General features: G+C 34.0%; 2 protein-coding genes across 6 annotated transcripts; both read left to right on the top strand.

Annotated features, from left to right (window-relative positions):
* Positions 1 to 1,413: 1,413 nt before the first annotated feature.
* Positions 1,414 to 7,230, top strand: LOC127879752 (coadhesin-like). Of its 2 annotated transcripts, none has more exons than XM_052426798.1 (9): positions 1,414 to 1,482; positions 1,726 to 1,767; positions 1,876 to 1,905; positions 2,192 to 2,305; positions 2,768 to 2,938; positions 3,195 to 3,365; positions 3,806 to 3,967; positions 5,948 to 6,094; positions 6,446 to 7,230. In XM_052426798.1, the coding sequence occupies exons 1-9, from the start codon at positions 1,461 to 1,463 to the stop codon at positions 6,853 to 6,855; spliced, it is 1,269 nt and encodes a 422-aa protein (XP_052282758.1). In that variant the 5' UTR covers positions 1,414 to 1,460; the 3' UTR covers positions 6,856 to 7,230. The 2 variants fall into 2 exon arrangements, with proteins under 2 accessions (XP_052282758.1, XP_052282757.1); XM_052426797.1 differs by having other exon boundaries at positions 1,415 to 1,482; positions 5,948 to 6,103.
* Positions 7,231 to 11,227: 3,997 nt separating this feature from the next.
* LOC127878908 (ectin-like) lies at positions 11,228 to 18,418 on the top strand. 4 transcript variants are annotated; one of them, XM_052425450.1, is made up of 9 exons: positions 11,228 to 11,480; positions 11,631 to 11,672; positions 12,578 to 12,625; positions 13,201 to 13,242; positions 14,209 to 14,259; positions 14,550 to 14,663; positions 15,179 to 15,349; positions 16,209 to 16,379; positions 17,386 to 18,418. In XM_052425450.1, exons 1-9 carry the CDS (start codon positions 11,459 to 11,461, stop codon positions 17,598 to 17,600), a joined length of 876 nt encoding a protein of 291 aa, XP_052281410.1. In that variant the 5' UTR covers positions 11,228 to 11,458; the 3' UTR covers positions 17,601 to 18,418. The 4 variants fall into 4 exon arrangements, with proteins under 4 accessions (XP_052281410.1, XP_052281408.1, XP_052281407.1 ...); XM_052425447.1 differs by having other exon boundaries at positions 11,240 to 11,480; positions 17,206 to 18,418; XM_052425448.1 differs by lacking the exon at positions 12,578 to 12,625 and having other exon boundaries at positions 11,239 to 11,480; positions 17,206 to 18,418.
* Positions 18,419 to 20,258: the final 1,840 nt, after the last annotated feature.

Here is a 20,258-nt window from a genome sequence, read left to right as displayed (position 1 = left end):
GTTCGTTCGCATCATGAAATGATCATGAAGTTGAACGCTTTGGTGGAGACATTTTTATTGGTGAAAGATGTATCATTTAACATATTAACGAAACTGCATAACTGTAATAAAACTTTAAGTTCAGGATTGCGTTCATCCAGTACAAAACCTAAGAACAAAACAAAGTCAGTAAACATAGTTTTAAATAATGTTCGCATATGAGTAAATATAAGAAGTTAAACAAAAAATCCAAGATACACATTTGTTACCATAGACGCTAATTTTCTTTTTGAACGATTTTACGAAATTCTTTATATAATTCACAAATATTTTTTATTTATATAACTAAAGCATGTTTCAACATAATAATACAAAAGGCAGCCACATACATATTTCTTATAATATTAAGATGGCAAATGATTTGAAAAGTCTTACGATGTTAGTTTCTGTAATGTACCATTTCTGTAAGGGATACAACAAATTACAAACCAATTTAGCATGGAACAAAACATATGCATGTTCGTTTCGATAGTGATTGTGTTTCTTTACACAAAGGTATCGCGCACAAGATAATTGCGATCATTGATAGCGGAAATTGAAGTGACATTTTCTTAAACTATTTTCTTAGCAAAGGTATTAAGTGCAATGAAATGTTGAATGCCATTAGCAACATTATAATGTTGGCGACAAAGTAGTTAAGAACGACAGCGACGAATTAACCTAAACATAAATGCTGAAATTATGGCTGCGATTTCATCGCACATATTTATCGATATTAAATGCATATTGAAACAAACGAACGATTATAATCCATAATTTTAAAACACCATTTTAAAACACCATTGACTTTGCTTAACAACAAGTTGCTATAAAGAATGCACGCGCAGTTTATTAACATAACGTGTTTACAATGTACATTCAGCTGTTTTACGATGTAAAAAGAGAACAAGCCATACATGGTGTCGTCCCAGTAAATATCCGGTTTTATATATTACATGTGATTAGAAGATTTGTCAAGGGGGACTGGGCCTGTTACTTGGGTTTGGTATCGTGTTTAATTTATAATTATATAAGCAATATATGAATCGTCTAAGTATTTGTAACCTTATCTGTGGAACGCATAACCAACTTAAACTTCCGTTTACATGTATTATCAAAAGCGGGTGACCAAATAGTAACTTTATCTATCCAGCAACGCGGTAATTAGGCAGCAGGGGCGAAGTATGCTTGTGACAGAATCAAAACATAAAAGAAGTTCCCTAATAAAGACTTACGCAGAATACCAATCTTATCTGTTAAACAAGCAAACATGACAGCCCATACTATTTAGTAATTGTAATAAATGGTTTTGATATTACGTTCATTGGTAGTTTATCTAGTAACCGAATTTCGACTATCACTAGGCAAGATTACAGTAATACTATATAAGTAATCTTAAGTCTATGTAGCAAGATAATGAAGTCGAGATTGAAGATCGAGTCATGGCTTATAATATAATTAAAGGTTGTTTTTTTAACACGATTTACAGGAATATGAATTTATACAAGCAATATACGAAATGAATTTCGTTTGTAAAAATGTAATTTCAGATTCGTTTTGAATATAATAAATGATAAATACTTCACACAATAAATGTGTATAACATGCGTTTGCACATGATATTGCGAATATATTGATCTTTTTCTAGCAATGATTGAACGAATAAAATTCAACTGTTAATATTCTTCATATACTTATAACTTTCAGGTTTTAACTTCGTGTTCCTTTTAACAAGCTGTCATTCGTCAGGTAAATACATTTTGGATGGATTGCTATGGTCTTAAATTTCTCTAAATGTTTGTGTTGTACTTTACAAATAACTGCCAAATTACGTTCATGATCTCCAACCTATTTCAGGATTTTTGCTTGACACGACTCCTACATATGGTGAGTTCAAATAAGATTTTGTAAAGAATATGTTGTCTAAATAGCAATCATGCCATATGGTAATGTTTTGTTTTAAAGCTTGCAACTTAAATAAGATAATCGAATTATATAAAGCAGTAACACATTTATTAGAATTATTCTTTGAATTAAAAAAACAACAACAACAACACTGTATAAACCCGTACGCATTTGTTTCGTTTGCTGCGTATAGACATACATCTGAGCTATTTTTTTTAATGTAGTTATAATAAATGCACGTTCCAATACCCATTTTTACTATGCATAGTATGCGTTGACCAGCAGCAGAACTGCGACGTGTTTAATTCTTCCTTCAACGTCTGCAACAACCTGCACAATGCCTATCAGATCTGCCGCAAGTTCTGTGGGTTATGCAGCGTAGGTAAGTGTCTCAGTACGCATACATAATTCAATAGAAAGGCACATAATAACGTCGGTCATGTATGTAATATAGGTTTGTTTAAGAATAATACGATCTATTTTATGTCAGTCACAAATAGGGCTACTACCTATATGGAAATTGTATATCTTATTCATCAGTAATCAGTATGTTTTTAAACGCAGTGGGTCTTGGCATCATGTTGTTTCTACACGTAAATTAAACTTAAATCACACGCATTGTGTTTAAACCGTTGTATTTAACGATCGCGATACGCAATATTTCAATTATGTGCAAGCTTTTAACAGGCCCACTTTTGATATGTAGAATTAGCAAATCGCGTAACCCCCGCCGACATTCTCTTTTTTAAAATTTTAAAAACTTTGCATGTCATATACCAATGTGTAAATACTGTTTATGTTAGCATTATATATAATGTACTATGGTTTATATGGTACTTCATAGTCCACGGCGGATGGTCAGTATGGAGCGCTTGGGGTGTCTGTGACGTCACATGTGGCAACGGTACAATGACAAGGTCCAGACAGTGTAACAATCCAACACCTCTCAACGGAGGAGAGGATTGCCAGGGGCCTTCACAAAATAATGGAGAATGTATCCTCAACAGATGTCCAAGTAAGCCAAGTCGTTTGAGGAGTCAATATATCGTAGAAAGCATAACAAATCCATAACTTCACAATGATGATATAAGAAAGATTAACTTATTATAAATTGAATGCATTTTGTGTGTGCGGAAACATGCATTTCATATCAGAGTTTGTTTAATGATGTACAACGTCACTTTATACGCACTTGATAAACAAGCAAATATCGCATTTTGTGTTAATTGAATGGTAACAAGGGTTTTGTGATTTTTGCTATAATTATATAGCCCATGGTGGATGGAGCGCTTGGAACGAGTGGGGTTCGTGCAGTGTAACGTGCGGAGTAGGTCTGAGGAGACGTGACAGAGTCTGTGATAATCCCTGGCCTTCAAGTGATGGAAACCACTGCTTTGGAGACAACATTAACTACGAAATCTGCTCAAAACCAGTTTGTGCAAGTAAATAACTTAGTGCTTTTCAATAGTAACTTTAAATCGGCGCATATACTAATTAATTGCGCACCTTAGTCAACGCGACTGCAATTGTGAACTAATTATATAACATGAACGCTAGTTTTCTCTTACCTCGTGTTACACTTTTAAATACTACTACAGTGAATAAAAATCTAAAGCGAATGTATACACATACATATTATAGACGGAGTTAAAAAAACGTTATAACTCCGTTCTAACATATTGTGCTAGAAAAGAACATATAATAAAGTAATAGCACTAAATTGAATGTCTAAGTAGTTCTACCATTATAGTTACATTTTAGATGATACATTTTAAATACCATTTGTGTCTTTGAATTTTTTTCACTTGCCCTTTAAAAATAAAAATAAAAATGAAGTTAACATAACCATTGTATAAGGCAGTTTGATTTTAATAATGTATAGCTTGGACTGATTGGGGATCCTGGAGTTCTTGTTCAAACACTTGCGGCTATGGTCTCAAGGAGCGTTATAGGAACTGCAGTGGGACGTTTGAACCGTGGGATTTCTGTGTTGGGTCTGATGTTCAAAATGTGATGTGTAAAACTTCCTGTAATGAAAACAGATGTAAGTATATGCCAGGAATAACGTGATTAAAATAAAAACTCACATTAAGTCTGAATATCACTTTCAAGGCGATCACCCAAGCATTATTTTTTTATTTTAAATGTAATTTTGTATTGAAATGTTTTGTCGTACATTGTGTTTGCAATTGGTCATGTTCTAAAAGTAAAATAAACGCAGACGAACAATCATCTTTTGATAATGTTCCATGTCTTTTCCCCAACAGAATGTGCAAATTTCTTAAATTGCTATTAGCCATCTTGAAATGTAAATAAGGCGTTGTCTTTCTATTTTATTAGATGCCGCCGTTGTAAAAGATGATTTCTTTATTAAAGCTTGGATTATATCACAAACATGGCAACATAAAGTTTCACCTTAAATAAATAAGAAAACGTTTGAATTTTAACAAATTTAAATATCGGTTTACAGTGTTTATCGTATGTCAATCTGTCTGTCTGTAATTTAACTCCACTTACTGTATAGTGTAATTGATCCGATCTGTATAACCCGTAATTTAACATGTTCGGGGAATAATAACTCAGACAAGTTCTCCGCTCTTAGAAAACAAGTCAAATTAATTCAATGATGATTTTATTTGAAGTAAGGCTACGTTAAACCATAATGCAATAAGAACTGCAAACATCGTGCAATACGTAATGCGGCATTTATCACTTTGTAATCTGTCTCTTTCTGATATGCTTAGCGATAATATGACCTATGTGCATCGTTCTGGGTTCTCTGACAGTTCGCGATATTGTCGCTTATTTGTTTGTGAAACAGTCTTTAGTATCACGATCGTGTTCATGCATGCTACATCAAACTCTTCAATAATAATATAATAAACATGAAATATGATGATTTAAACGATGGTTAAGACACACACTGTTAGTACATTACGCAAATGTATTTTGCAGAAAATATCGAAGTACCTGTCATAAATCGTTGATGTATTTCAGATGCAGACTAAATTAAACATGTTTGAAAAGGTGCATTAATGATTATACTGTTTAACTTGATAGAATAATGGAAGCATTCTTTTTATTATCCTCTGTCGGTTTCATCGGAGAGGACTACAGGTTTACCCTCCGGCCGTCATGTCTGTACGTCCGCGTTTGTGTAAGTCCACCCTGCATCCAATATTCAACATTATAACACGACTAGGATGGATACGTTTCGACGTCCGGACATTTTAGATAAGAATACTTTCTTTTGCGATACGCAATATTTCAATTATGTTCAAGCTTTTAACAGGCCATCTTTTAATATGCAGAATTAGCAATTCGTGTAACCCTCGCAAACATTCTCTTTTTTTAATTCCACAATTTGTCTGAGAAAATCGTTAAGAATTTTAGCTGTTCAACGTTCAAAAATACATACCATACTTTTCTTCAGCCGTTGAACTCACATAAATGTATAATAGCACGCTAATGCCTATGCGCGCTCGTGGCAACTTTAGAGTGGGCGGGACAATAGCCTTCAATCATTTGGTTAGTAAAAACAGACATTTTATTGCAACTCAATCGGCCTGTTATCAGATTCAATACATTTATCGTAGATAGCATGAGTAAATATGCTTAAAAATTATAACCAAAATTAATTTAAAACAACAACTTGATCATATGTCAATGAAATATGCACGGGACTATTTTTATGATGTAAAATATACAATTTTCAAAGTCACGTCATTTATGGTAACATGCGTGACTTTAATTAAATTAATAAAGATAATTGATGCGAATGTCTAGCCTTTCGTGATTTCTGTATCATTTGTTCTATACCCATTCACATTCAAACTGTATGCATGTTTATTAGGAATTGCCCTGCACAATAATGATTAACTTTTTATAACTTTCTTAACTCCCTGCGCCTGTGAGTGCATTGATCTGTTTGTCGGAGTCCACTTTTTTCGCGGGCACGTGCACTGGTCGGCGAAGCGATATATTACATGGCGACTGATGAATTAGTTTCAGTTCTCTATTTCAGCCTGGTCAACGTGGGGCGCCTGGGGCTCTTGCTCCAACACATGTGGATCTGGGCTACGGAAGCGAACTCGCTCCTGCGTAGGGTCAACAGATCTGATAAACCTGTGCATCGGGACGGATGAACAAGACGACATATGCAATATCACATGTGCTATACGTAATCCCTTATTGATATATTTAACAAACTCTAATCTTTAATGAAACACATCCAATGACTTATAAACATAACGATATATTCCTAATAAAATAAGTTACATCGAGTACTTTGAGATGATATTGGAGAGTATGTTATTAAATACAAAAACTATGCAATTAAACATATCTTATTTTATGCGTGGTATAAAAATATTTTACTGATAAAATAACTTATAAGAAGTATTTTGAGGCTATATTGCCGAGTATACTATTTAACACAACAACGTTGCAATTAAACATCGTAAGTAAGCGGATTATAAATAGCGATGTAAGAGCTAACATGTGATTGTATTACATTTCATAGGCAAACCAACTTCTGGGTTCACAGCAGATGGTTATAGTGGATCAGGAAGTGACTACTATTTCCCAAACATTATACTAAACGAAGGCAACGACTACGTAGCAAGTAACGGTTTGTTTACGTGCAGAATTCCAGGCTTGTATTATTTTTCTGTCAACCTGGAAAAGAGGAGAGAAAGTTCCCGAACAATTGACCAAGTTAACGCTTATATCAGGGTCAATGGAGCCACAAAGGCGCAAGCACATGCTGATCCACATGATGATGAAAATACAGACACGGGTAGCTACATGATCGGTACTGCTGCCACACTGCGTCTCAGTCAGGGCGACAGAGTCAACATAGCAGTTTCGTCGTATGCACATTTTCAAGCTGGAACATTTACCGGCGTCTTAATTGAAACCGATACGACGTAGCCGTTTATATTGATCTATCAGACATGTTATGTGTGCAGGATCATAACAATATGATTATTCGCATTTTTACTAGATGTTAAGATATTTGTCTTTCACATCAGAAATACATAAATAGATCGACGTGAAATGGAAACAATTTTTGTCTTATTGTCCAGGATCTAATCACATTTAGTGATTGGAATTCCTAACATGTGCTCGATACTTACAACTATTATACTTGTTCTAACACTCTGTATTATCGAAAACCCGGATTTAGATCAAGAAAACAGTTTTAGTTCTTGCAATATGTTCTTGAAAGTAAATGAAACGCACAATGTGTCTGATTGTTGTAGTTTACTTAAATACTCAAATAATGTAGATTAAAGCGAAACAGTTTACCGGTTGTGAATGTCATTCCGTCAAAATTTCTTAAAAACCTTTTTTTAAACCGTTTTGCTTTAAACATTTTTTATTTCGGTCTGTTAAACAGCAATGTCACGTTAATCTATTTTGTCGTCACTAACCTTGTTGCGCGAGAAATCGATGCATTACAAAATCCGTATCTGGGGCAACATAAATATCGTGATATTGACGCATCATTTTTAATTGGCTGTTTCAAATCCATATAAGAACACATCAACGTAATTATGTTACAATTTATACTTACATTTATAATAACAATAGGTATCTCCCGACGATTTCGACTACATTGCACAGAAGCTTCCCTAAAATTGTTTTATTTTACCATCACATCTATGATTATCTAGTTTCTACCTCCGTCACAACACCTCATGCAAATGTTTGCAATTATAATGTATATACTATGTTACTTATACTGATGAATCGAAGAGTTATCTTAAAGCCCAGTGGTTATCATTTGAATGTAAGCATTATAACATGTCTCAATAAAGTTCGACAGTCAACAAAACATATCCATTTATGCATTAACTTAAATATACTTTTTCAACATATTTGGAGTATATATGTTAAACATGTGTTGGGTGTTAACAGAATGCAGTACTTAATGGATAGTTTTGGAGCAGTCAAAGGTGTTCATAGGAGTTGATGACTTTTGTTGAACCTAGGACGTTGAAATAAGTCATCTGTTTAAAATGCTTATTCAAGATTCAAGGGGTCACATAACGGCCCCGTGTGAACAGTTAAAACGTAAATCTCTCAACCTCGAGACCACAGATTTGACATTTCCACAATAGCAAAAGAAAAAACAACATTTTATTGCCTAATTTTAATTTAAAGTTTATTCACGTAATTGTTATTGACAAAATGTTAACATGTATAAATACTGCTATATGATAACCAGTGTTTCAATTGCTGAAAAACAACCATTGAAACATGTTTATACGTGTATTGCTTTGTTTTTGTGTGCATATGTCTGATGACTTCATAGTAAATAATTCATAATTAGTATATAAGTAAATAGAGCAGTTGATATAATGATAAAATATCATCATCTTAACTTCTTAGTTCACTTTCAATGGTAAATTCAATGTTTTCATAGAGCTAATAACTACATTCAACATTAAAATACATGTATCCTGTACTTTCACTGAGATAGTTAAACAAACTCCGCTTGTATATACATTAGACATTATGCCTGATCAAATATAGTAATCTATCTAATCGTGCACATCTACACTAACTCTGTGTGAAAGTCTATATCTCTCGACTTTCGACTATAAATCTATCTTTCAAAATCTATTGAATAATGGCTTGGTATTATTCATTAAATACACCTTCAATGCAAACTTGCGCAACTCCGATATATCGGTACATAGATTGTCATATGTACGAAAAAGAAATGTGTTACGCAAAAGTAAAAGGAGTCGTAATCTTAAGTGCAAAATAAAGTTATACTTATGTAAAAAATGTGTTTTTCCTTATGTATAATAGAGAGACAACGAAATATTTTTCATTTCGTAATATTGCTGAGTGAAATTGCGAGCTATATAGCGTAGCTATGTTATATTATCGATTTTGTTGACTTCTTTTCGAGTTTAAGGACTTTTTCTCCTGTGCTTATGCAAACATTTTTTATTAGGTTCGACTTTAATGAAACATTTATAATAGCGTGGATTACGTTTTCTGTATATGTATTTATATATACATCGACGAAAAATCCCTTATGACACCTGAAGATAATGTTTGTAATTTTTCGTCATCGCCTTATTCAAAGCGCAATATTGGCTCGGGTACAGTTATGCAAACAGATTTTTGTGCTAAAAATACCAAACACTAGGAAATGATTACGTAACTATGTTTGCCTCAGGAATTCTTCGCAACATGTTGATGAATCAATATAATATGGGTAACTTGAAGTAAAAGATCAACCTGGATGTCGCATGTTTTGTGATACTATGTGTGACTTTCTAGATCATGTGATTTTATATCCCTGTGCATATTTGTTCATGTTTACGTTAGACCATTCTCCTGTGTATGATATTTAACAAAACTTTACGATATGAATATATGTCAAACATGATAACACTTACGTGTGTTACGTACTCGGTCAAAAGCATTGGATATACCGCAGAATATCCTACATGTGAGATAAGGTTAATGTGTTGATATACATTTTCGTAACCTGTGGTGGCCACCACGCTTAGCATAAAAGGAACATTTTATTATCTGAATTAAATATATAAACAATCATATAGTGGAAGCATCAATCGAATGTTGTTTACTTGTAATTAAATTAAAAAATGACCAGAACCAAACCTCGTACATATGTGTCGTATGAACAAATTTGCATAACAGTGGGCATTTTCCGTTTGTACATATCTTTGTACTTGGATGTGTTATATGTAATGCACAGCCGAAACTCTTTCGCAATTTTATACAACTATTCAATATAATTTGTGAAGAACAATGTTCCCAGGGAATGTACTGTATGTGACAACAATTTGGTTACCTTTATACAACAATAAGTATCCGTACCCAATTTTGACAAAATGTATATGTCGTTTGCAATATTTCCGGAGCATTATTATTATTCCACATTTATACAACAACACGTAGATATGGTTATTTAATGTTTTGTAACTACATTCAGGTCCACTAACACAACAACGGTAATAAAATATGAACGCCTATGAAATGCAATTAATTCTTTCAGTTTTCACCATTAAACAACGACTTTCAAATTCAACTTATATCTGTTGTTATTGAAATTAGGCTGGAGGGACTTCCGGTACCCCAATTATAAAGGTAATCGACAAGCGAATTCCCAATAAGTACACAACTTATTCCCATCCGATTGACAATTAAGTATGTCAAGGAAATAATTTTGGAATTCGTAAAGGTCCACTAAATTTGAAGATGCACCCATTCTCAATTGGACAGACTTCCGATGCAAGACGCCGTGGCATTGTGATCTTGATTATTGCACCTTGGACAATTTCCGGTGATGCATCGTTGCTCATCTTTAGACGATGAAGTCCGTATAAATAACACGATGTTGTATTTGTTAGTTTCAATAAAAAAATCCGCTTTATTGTACGAGCTCTTCATGCGCAAATCGTTCCAAAATGTAAGCAATTTTCGATGTTTACGCACGTTCATTGCGTATATACATAACAGAGCGTTGTCTGGAAAACTACTACAGAACTAGATACAAACTTGTACAATACATAGTTTATTAAGCCTACTACGTAATTTAGTCTGTTTCGATACTAATTTCGCGTGTTCATTTATAGAAAACATGTAGTTGTTTATTCTTTATTCTTTATAAGGTATTACAATTATAACTTTATTTCATATTAAGTGTTTTAATACAATACTATGGCAGTACGTTGACTTATAATCGTATGAAATTTGAAGTCAAGAATTCAAGCCCATCAAAAACACAAAAAAATGTATTTTTTCCAATGATTTGAGAACCTGCAAGTACATTTATGTATCACTAATTAGGCGATAACAATTTTTCAAAACGAACATACGCAAATGATTCGAAATAAAAGTGGTGTTAAAACATTGATCATGAATACAAGTGTTTATTCACTTTGTTGTAAACCATATACTTATTGCCAAATAAATGCGTCAATTATTAAATATCAGTAATGAATGTAATTGGTATTTTAAACATTTGTCCAAAACGATCTTTATAACAAACAGCTGAGAACATTATTATACATGTTTGCATTATGGTAAATACAGAAGAATCCATACAACTTCAAATAACTAACACGTGTTTTACCAAATGTATACATCAATAAACACTAAACACGCAAAGGTCAAAGCTTATGCCATATGTGTAAATTATGATTTGTTTTTTATTATAAAATCATAAATCATAAATCATTTAACCGGAGAGCATGTTTTAAAACCCAAATTTATAAATACGCTAAATGTTGCTTAACATGCGCATTTATGAATGGGGATGGGTATTGCTATAAACGAAAAAGTCACGTAATCTTTAGAGATACGCCTCGTTTAGATGGGAGTTTACATATAAGGGATAAGGCGCTCTCAAATATAAAACTACGTTAAACAACATTCCTTTCGCTCTAAACAAAGGTCAGACGCTACGAAGATAACTGCAAGTACAATAATTATGGGGTCAATTATTTAAACTCAATTTAAAATACCAAAATCTACGTGCACAAAAATGAGATACTGCCTTGTACTCGGTAAGTTTTGCCATTGAATTGCAGTATTATTTAAATTCAAACTGAACAAATGTCTCGATTTAAAGCTTGAAATTGTATTATTCTGTATATTGTTTTATAAATATGTATGTGTTATTTAAGTTGTTTTAGAAATATCATACTTATTTACAGGAATTTGCTGGATTTGCAGTATACACAATGGAGCAGTACATTGTAAGAAATATTGATACATATTTGTTTAAGCACGTGTTAAAATTTCATACTAAAAATCAACGAATATTTTGTAAAGTCTTTCGGCAAAAAAAGTTAACACATTACAATCAATGATTTTATTGCAATAGCAAAAAATTCAACGCTAAATGTGGTCTGGTAATATAGATTCAACACAATCCAAACTTTTCTTGTTTATTTTTTGGGGACAATATATTCACGTTAGGGTTCGTTGGTCGTATGCAAAGATATCGTTTCAGGAAATTAAAATGGAATATATTGTCCACAAAAAGAGCATTTTGTGTCTCGCCAAAACAATGTTACCATGCCACATCGTATGTTGAAATTTCGGCTATATCTATAAGGAACGCTGACTTGTTATATGTTAACTTTATTTACGAAATAGTTTATGAAATATTCGTTGATTCTGAGTATTTATGTAACTTTGACTGTTTGCTATCGTTAATTGTCTGTACATTGCTGTTCATGTATCAAATTCATGTTTGATTTAATAATCTAAGCACCAAACACATTATTCTTAAAATATTGCAATGCGGACATAGGTAGCTTTACCATTATTTAAACTAATATAGGCATAATGAAAATACAAGATATATTTTAAGGAGAAATTGATCTCAATCCGCTAGTATTTAACTTTCATTTGCGCTTCGCTTTTAAAAACCCTGCTTAATGCTTGTGCGACCGCACAGCCTTACCACTTACGACACTTTCAGCTTTTATGAAATTTCTCATTTTAAGGAAGTTTCTTCTAAACAAAAATCGTGTCTTAGCGTAGTGTCGTCTCCAGCTAGCCCGTTCTGACTGCACATGCAACTCTTGGACGATACTTAACGCTAATGCTTTAAGTCCGGTTTTAGCATTTGAAACAAAATAACTGATATTTACAGGTTTTCTGGAAGTTCCTGAGCAATTTGCAACATTAACTGCTGAAACGGGTATTCTTTTTCGAACAATATTTTGAAGTTATCTACATACAGGTTGTGTCAAACCATTATTTCTTCGTTAAAAGTTTACATTCCATAGTATTATGAAGAATTAATTCTTGACAGACGCGCTCTACACATCATAGTATTGTTTTATATACATAGTTATACATAATAAACAATTAGCTTTAATATGTAAAATCTGCTATGCAATCAAATAATGAGGTTTAAAATATATTATCAAAAGTTAACACAAGTGCATGCATTTCGGTACCATTTTGCATCGTTTAGTGTGCTTTGTAATGTAATGATAAAATATTGATTTGTTTGACAGAATAAATAGAATACGTTCTTGACGCATACGCTTTTAATCAGATATTCAAAAAAGGTTTGCATGACAATTGTTAAACTGTATTTGTGTCCTGTACTAGTTTTACGTTACAATTAATCTGTAGTTAATTATTTGTTCATTACATTTGGTAACATTTTATAAAACATGCATTTATTACAACTATTAAGATTGCCATAAGCCCTGTTAAAATATGCACTTAAGTATAAGCGTTTCAGTTATAAATATTGTTGTACAGGGGAGACAATCGGGCAAGAAATATCGACTCCAGCACAATTCGGTAAATCTCTCTCTCTCTCTCTCGCGCTCGATCGAGCGAGAGAGGCGGAGAGAGAGCGGATAGTTTAGAGATAGCGATATATACGGGCGCTATGATATGGAGATCTCGGCCTCGTCATCTCGTCTCTCTCTTTCGTAGGCTCTCTCTCTTCTCTATCTCTCTCTCTCTCTCTCTCTCTCTCTCTCTCTCTCTATCATGTATATATATATATATATATCCCAAACGTTCCGGACAGCTGAATAAGTAAGTTACAAAAACATTGTATCGTTTTGTGTTCCTCGACAGTTTGTTCAATTATTTTTCTTGTGGTCAAACGTTCGTAATAATATGGAATTGTCAATCAATCTTATGTTCTCAACTTCTCGAAAAACGAACATGTCAACACTATATAACAACGTGCTTTTCCATCATAAAGTGTTCAAATTATGCCCCATGTTGTGAATTGGTTCACTAAGACGTATATAGCAAAATAATGATAACAGTCTTATCCTTTGAAACCACAAGTTCAGCTGTATGCAATTTGATATTGAAATCATGTAAAAATCCCCAACTTAACCCATTTATGCCTAGTGGACTCTCCCATCCTTCTAAATTGGATCAATTTATTTCCAAAATTAGGGATGTTAAGTATACTTATTTCTATATTTAGAATATTTCTCACAGAAATTTCTTTTAGCAAACAGCGCGGACCCAGATGAGACGCCGCATGGGTCTACGCCGTTTGCAATGTCCTTTTTTCAGGACGCTAGGCATAATGGGTTAATTTGTTAAATTACTGTCATTTGGGTTCAACATTCGGTGATGAAATAATAATAGAATAATCTCATCTACATAAACACGGCCCTGAGCTTTTTATTTGGTTCTTCAAAATTTATTACGATAATTAACCTAGCGGTAAAATGCATACACAAAGTTAATAATTATATTAAAAAACAAGTTATGAAATTTTAATATAATAAATTGCAGACGTTTCAACAAGAGAGGAAGTTACGGATATTACAACTACATCCTATGTCGGCAAGTATCATGGAACATATCCAGAGATGATACAATTACAATAAAATATGTATGAAAGTTATAATTATATTTTATTGAATAAAACGAAACAATACAAAAAAAATCAACGTTTCATAGAATTAAAACAATCACACGGTTTATTTTTATATAAAGTTATTTTATGTATAAAAGTAAAAGAAGATCTTTGAGAATAGACAAAAACATAGATTACATTAAACGCTGTTGATTGTGTAATAGCTTTGTTCGTTTGATTGTCTTAGTGTTATTCGGAACCCCTGTCTGGTTTTCAGAGTGTTCAAACAGTCAGTCGAACTGCAAGATACTGAATGATACATTGAACATTTGCGCGGATGTACCGCATGCTGTGATACTGTGTCAAGGCTACTGCCATTTGTGCAACGCCGGTAGGAAATATTGTAATGCTTTTATGCTCTGGATAAAACAGTGAACAGCTAGATAAAATGAACGCTGTTACATTTAAAAACATTTAAATATAAATCGGATTCCAAACATGTAATCAAAGATTTAATCTTAAAAGATTACAACATTGTGACAAACTCAACGTTACTTGACTGTCTTAGCAGTGAGCATATAACCGACATAGGCCTATTGCATAAAGTGAAGTGTATAACGCGTAACGTAACGTAACGTACACAATCAGTAAATTTACATTCTAAGATTTAATGTGGAAAATAAATTTATGTTCAGGTTTCCTCATATGTAAAATACTACTTTTCTAAAGATACATTTATTCTTTAAAAGAATTTTAAATCTGTATTTCGTTTAGGAAATATTAAGAAAAGGGACATACAAAGGTTAATATGCAAACATTAAGCTTTTAGTTTTTTTAATGTCAAACAATTTAACTGCCTTTTGAATTTAAAGAAATGTTGATAGCTTCTATGAGAATGTTGAATAGTGAACGGAAATTGGTCTGAATGGACGAAGTGGGGCACGTGTGATGTCACATGCGGGAACGGAACGAAGATTCGTTCCCGGAAGTGCGACAACCCGGCGCCCTCTCACGGTGGAGGATATTGCGTGGGGGCCTCAGAAGACATTGACTTCTGCTCCAAACATAAATGTCCCGGTAAAACGGTTAAAAATTTTGTTTTCCTACTACCAACATATTCTGATAAGTCTTCTCTCTTAATTCAAATAAGCCAATTTCAATCGAAGATCAGGAAGTATCATACCAAAGTCGTAAAGTTATACAATGTATGCAATAACATTTTAACCATTAAATATATATATATATATATATATATATATATATACATGTATATAACAAAAACGCTGTATTTATTGTTTGCCGAAGCTTTCGACCTCACGTCTTCATCAGCGGCCATTTTTTATTTTCAGATGTTTTATTATGAACGGAAATGACGTCGTGCATTTGTGGCGTCAACGTTGTTTACGCGCCATTTTATTAACGTTTATTCTTGCACGTTGATGCCATATGGTCGGTATGTCCTTAGTTTTGACTTCCACATTTGCACAATGGTTTTGCGGTACTCGTCCGACCCGGTGTTTATCGGTAGGCTTCCATTTCTACACCGACGGACATTCCATGGACGATTTCCAAATAATGGGACTCGAAAAACTCAGCGGGTCGGACGAGTACCGCAAAACCATGGAGCAATTGTGGAAGTCAAAACTACGCAACGTGCAAGAATAAACGTTAATAACAGGGCGCGTAAACAACGTTTGCCGGAAATGCACGACGTCATTTCCGTTCATAATAAAACATCTGAAAATAAAAGATGGCCGCTGATGAAGACCGTGAGGTTGAAAGCTTCGGCAAAAAATAAATACAGCGTTTTTGTTTAAATACAACAAGGCTAATAGAGACTTTGTTATATATATATATATATATATATATATATATATATATATATATATATATATATATATATATATATATATATATATATATATATAATTAATAGTTCACGGCTCCTGGGGTACATGGTCGGATTGGAGCAACTGTAGCAAGGAGTGTGGGCCTGGACTGAGAAACCGGACCAGGCGCTGTGATCATCCCGAACCGTCTGCGGATGGCAATCACTGCTTTGGGGCAAGCATCAACTATGAAGTGTGTGGACAACAAGAATGCACCGGTACGCATACGATGGAAAAAAACATACAAATCTTTTATACTCATAACTGTATGATATTCAATTTTCAGGCCCTATTCTAAGCGTAATGAAACGCACATGCTTTACATTTTATAACAATATTGCAATATGGGCCGCGTCATGGTGAAATTGGTATTATGCCACATGCGACCGTTTAACTTCCAGAATAACCTCAAATTTTGGTCGGGAGCAACCCTGACCTTCGTGGTCTTAGAAGCGGACAGCTTCGCATTACCAGACTGGCGCAGAGTTGTCTGGAGCTACACTGGCTGCAAATGGCATAATACGTTTCGTCGCATGATACGGCTCATGTTACTGTTACTTCAAAACAAATAGCAGGGATATAAGCTAAAGTGTATATTGCATAGTTACTACACACAATCATTCAATCTAAAAATATCAAGGTGTAATAAATTATATAATAATATTGCGCAAGGTATTATTTCCACTCTTTACTGTAGTTTTTGATACAAAAGGGTTTCAGCTCAAAATGCACATTTTTAAATATGACAAATATAATATCTTAATAATGAGTAAAACGTTTGGCCGAGAATTCATTTTATTACTGAATTCTTTACTTTTAAAAAGTCGACAGTAAATACACGTGTAGTCATTATTCTAAATATTCGGAATCCTTAATCAAATATTTATTATGCATTGTGATGCAGGCTCAAAACCTCGATAAGAAGCAGCATTAAACAACATGTGTCCCGTTATGTTATACTTTAAAAGTCAGACACGTTTTCTTAATATTTTCCACATATATACAGCTTATAATTGCATTGCCAGTTTTATATTTTGAATACAGATGTCCCGATGATTCTTTTTCGAGTGAGATCTCCGTCACATATTTATACATCCCAGGGAGCTAACATCGTCTTCAGCATCATAGATATCAATGAAGGCCGAGGTTACGACGCTGAAAGCGGTCAGTTTCGTGCGCCTGTTAACGGAACATACAGTTTCATCGCACAGTATTGTGTTGCAGAGCAAGGTTTCGCACAAATCGAGCTGGTAAAGGATGGCAGTTCTTTACAAAAAGGAGGAATCATGGCTTCTCTCACACGCCACTGCGCGGACCTACACGCGATGGTATTTTTGCATAGAGGCGAACGAGTCTGGATAAGAAGCACATTCGCGACTCATTTCTCCGAAAGTCTTCTTGCTTGGTCAACGTTTTCTGGTGCTTTGTATTACGTGTGATTTATTTGGAATAAGTGTACGGTGCGTTATGTGTTTTTCGTTCAATAATTACTGATAAAGGTTGTTACAAAAATGTCAATTCGTACGAATATTTATCTCCATTACACCTGCATGATACATTTGACATCGCACGCTACGCTGACACAATTATCCGATTGGGTTCGAATTGAAGTTTCATTGTTTTTTTAATTCTACCAAATTCAATGTAAAACTATACTTTGCACGTTTAAACATCGCACACCATTGCATAATTGCTGTGTTTTGATCAATCTATTGTATAGGAAACGAATTTATATGAAATGCACCACTACACAAAAGTGGTTGTATTGTCATAATTTTAAGTGAACGAACGAATAAAACTAATACTACGTACATTCTACAATTTTATCAATGCAGACTGTAAAACAATCTAGCTGATAATAAGCATGCGTCAAGATGAAAATATATTTTTATGTTTGTATCCGAAGCAAACAACAAGAACAAATTAGCTACATGTATTTATGAATCGAATACAGTGGCTTTTATTTCAGGGTTTACACGAACATGGTGAATGGTGTTTACGGATATGATTTTAGCAAGACAATTTATATGTATGTACTGACATACATATTAATACCTTTAAGCTACACAAAATCACCGATTTCCTAGAAATGCAATATTCTCGAGGAAACTTAATCTCATATCCCCCTAAAAAGTGGTCAACACATTTATATAAAACAAGCTACGCCCCATGCGCATGCAATTAACACATGGTTATTTATTGTCAGTCTGCACATACCATGACAACAAATGAATAAAACGTTTGTATTAACTTTCAACTTTTTGTTTTCAACAGTTCCTGATCAAATGTTTTTTTCCATAAAGATCACTCGAATAGTATATTATATTTATGGTATCATTTCCGTTGCATGACTGGCATACACGCTTTAATACGTCTGATGTTAGTACGATTTTCCACGACAGAGAAATTCTCTGATGGCCACATATCCATCATCTACATTTTGGCAATCTGCGAACCGTTGGCTTGATAGTATGATGAAGTGAATGGATTTATCTGTAGAATGTTCAACTATTTACACATGAAATTGTTATAAAATGCCATTGTTAATAGTATCTAAATTTTAATTACATGGTAAAAAGTTTTTGATACAATTTTTAAATTCATCAACATTGAGAGCTATGTGTGCGATTCGGAATGCCTTAAACAGTTTTAAGCCCTCCCCCGTATGTTTTTCAATGGTCTATTTATAGGCTTCATAACCGCGCCACATCGAATAAACGTTTCATTACGACCAAACGATATGTCGAAGTTTTTTCTTAACGACACCAAAAGGCCGTAAAACCATCGCGCCGCAGATCATGGGTTCTGTTTTTTTCGTTTGTACGCGCCGTTCTTACCAAGTCCGAAGTGTTTCTATGTAGAAGTACTGCTATGGCAAGCGGTTCGACGCATAATCCCAAGAAACTAGGTTTCTCATGAGAACCTAGGTTCTCACAATGAGAACCCAGGTTCTCAGAATGAGAACCTAGGTTCTCATGAGAACCTAGGTTTTCAAATGAGAACCTTGGTTCTCATGAGAACCTAGGTTTTCAAATGAGAACCTAGGTTCTTGTGAAAACCTAGGATACCAAACGAGAACTTAAGTTCTCAGAATGAGAACCTAGGTTCTCATGAGAACCTAGGTTCTCATGAGAACCTAAGTTCTATGTGTCTATGAGAACCTAGGTTCTCATGAAAAACCTAGTTTCTCATGAAATCCTAGGTTCTCAAGCGTAAACCAAGGTTTTCAAATGAGAACCTAGGTTCTCATGAGAAACCTGGTTTCTTGGGATTTCATAAACCTTGGTTCTCATGAGAACCTAGGTTCTCATGAGAACCTAGGTTCTCGTGAGAAACCTGGTTTCTTGGGATTTCATAAACCTAGGTTCTCATGAGAACCTAGGTTCTCATGAGAAACCTAGTTTCTTGGGATTATGCGTCGAACCGCTTGCCATAATTAACCTCCAGTTGTCTCCCATTGCTTGGTACACGCTGGCGGCATATGTGTAAAATGAATAGAAATAGGCGTGAAACCGTGAATGTTTCTCCCCAAGAGCATTTTCTGAACAATGTTCAGACAATGCTCAGTAATATTCTACGAAACTTATCTGTTGAATATTTGTGACAACACGCATTAGCCGTCGGTGACCGCTTCTTGTTCATGTTTCCGTGCATGGGTGTTCTTGAGGAATGAAATTAGTAAAGTAATCAGTCGACATTGGTCTGAACACGTTAATAAAAATTGAACTGTTTATGAAATACATCTTTAATTGTAAATATTATTTTGAGACTAAAAATTCAGATCAATCGTTACATAATACATTGTTACAGCATTGAATGAGTTTCAAATATTCAGTTCCCTTGTTCGGGCCTCAAACGACTGTACGGTACAGTTTTCTATTTTAAGTATGTCTGTGACCTACATGTAGGAAGCAATCATTATGGTATAAAGTTTTATCTCTATTGATTATGTGTAATAATGTATTATTCCATCGTAAGATATCTGCAACACTGCAAGAAAAACTTATGCGCTAAAGACTTTCCATACATATTTCAATAACTTGAGATATCTGCAAAAATAAAGTTCTTAACGGCGTGTTTTCATTCTGTCCAACCCG

Source organism: Dreissena polymorpha, chromosome 4 (genome assembly GCF_020536995.1).
Source record: "Dreissena polymorpha isolate Duluth1 chromosome 4, UMN_Dpol_1.0, whole genome shotgun sequence".
Taxonomy (NCBI): domain Eukaryota; kingdom Metazoa; phylum Mollusca; class Bivalvia; order Myida; family Dreissenidae; genus Dreissena; species Dreissena polymorpha.
The sequence above is the reverse complement of the archived record's forward strand: the minus strand, read 5'-3'. Positions and strand labels throughout refer to the sequence as shown.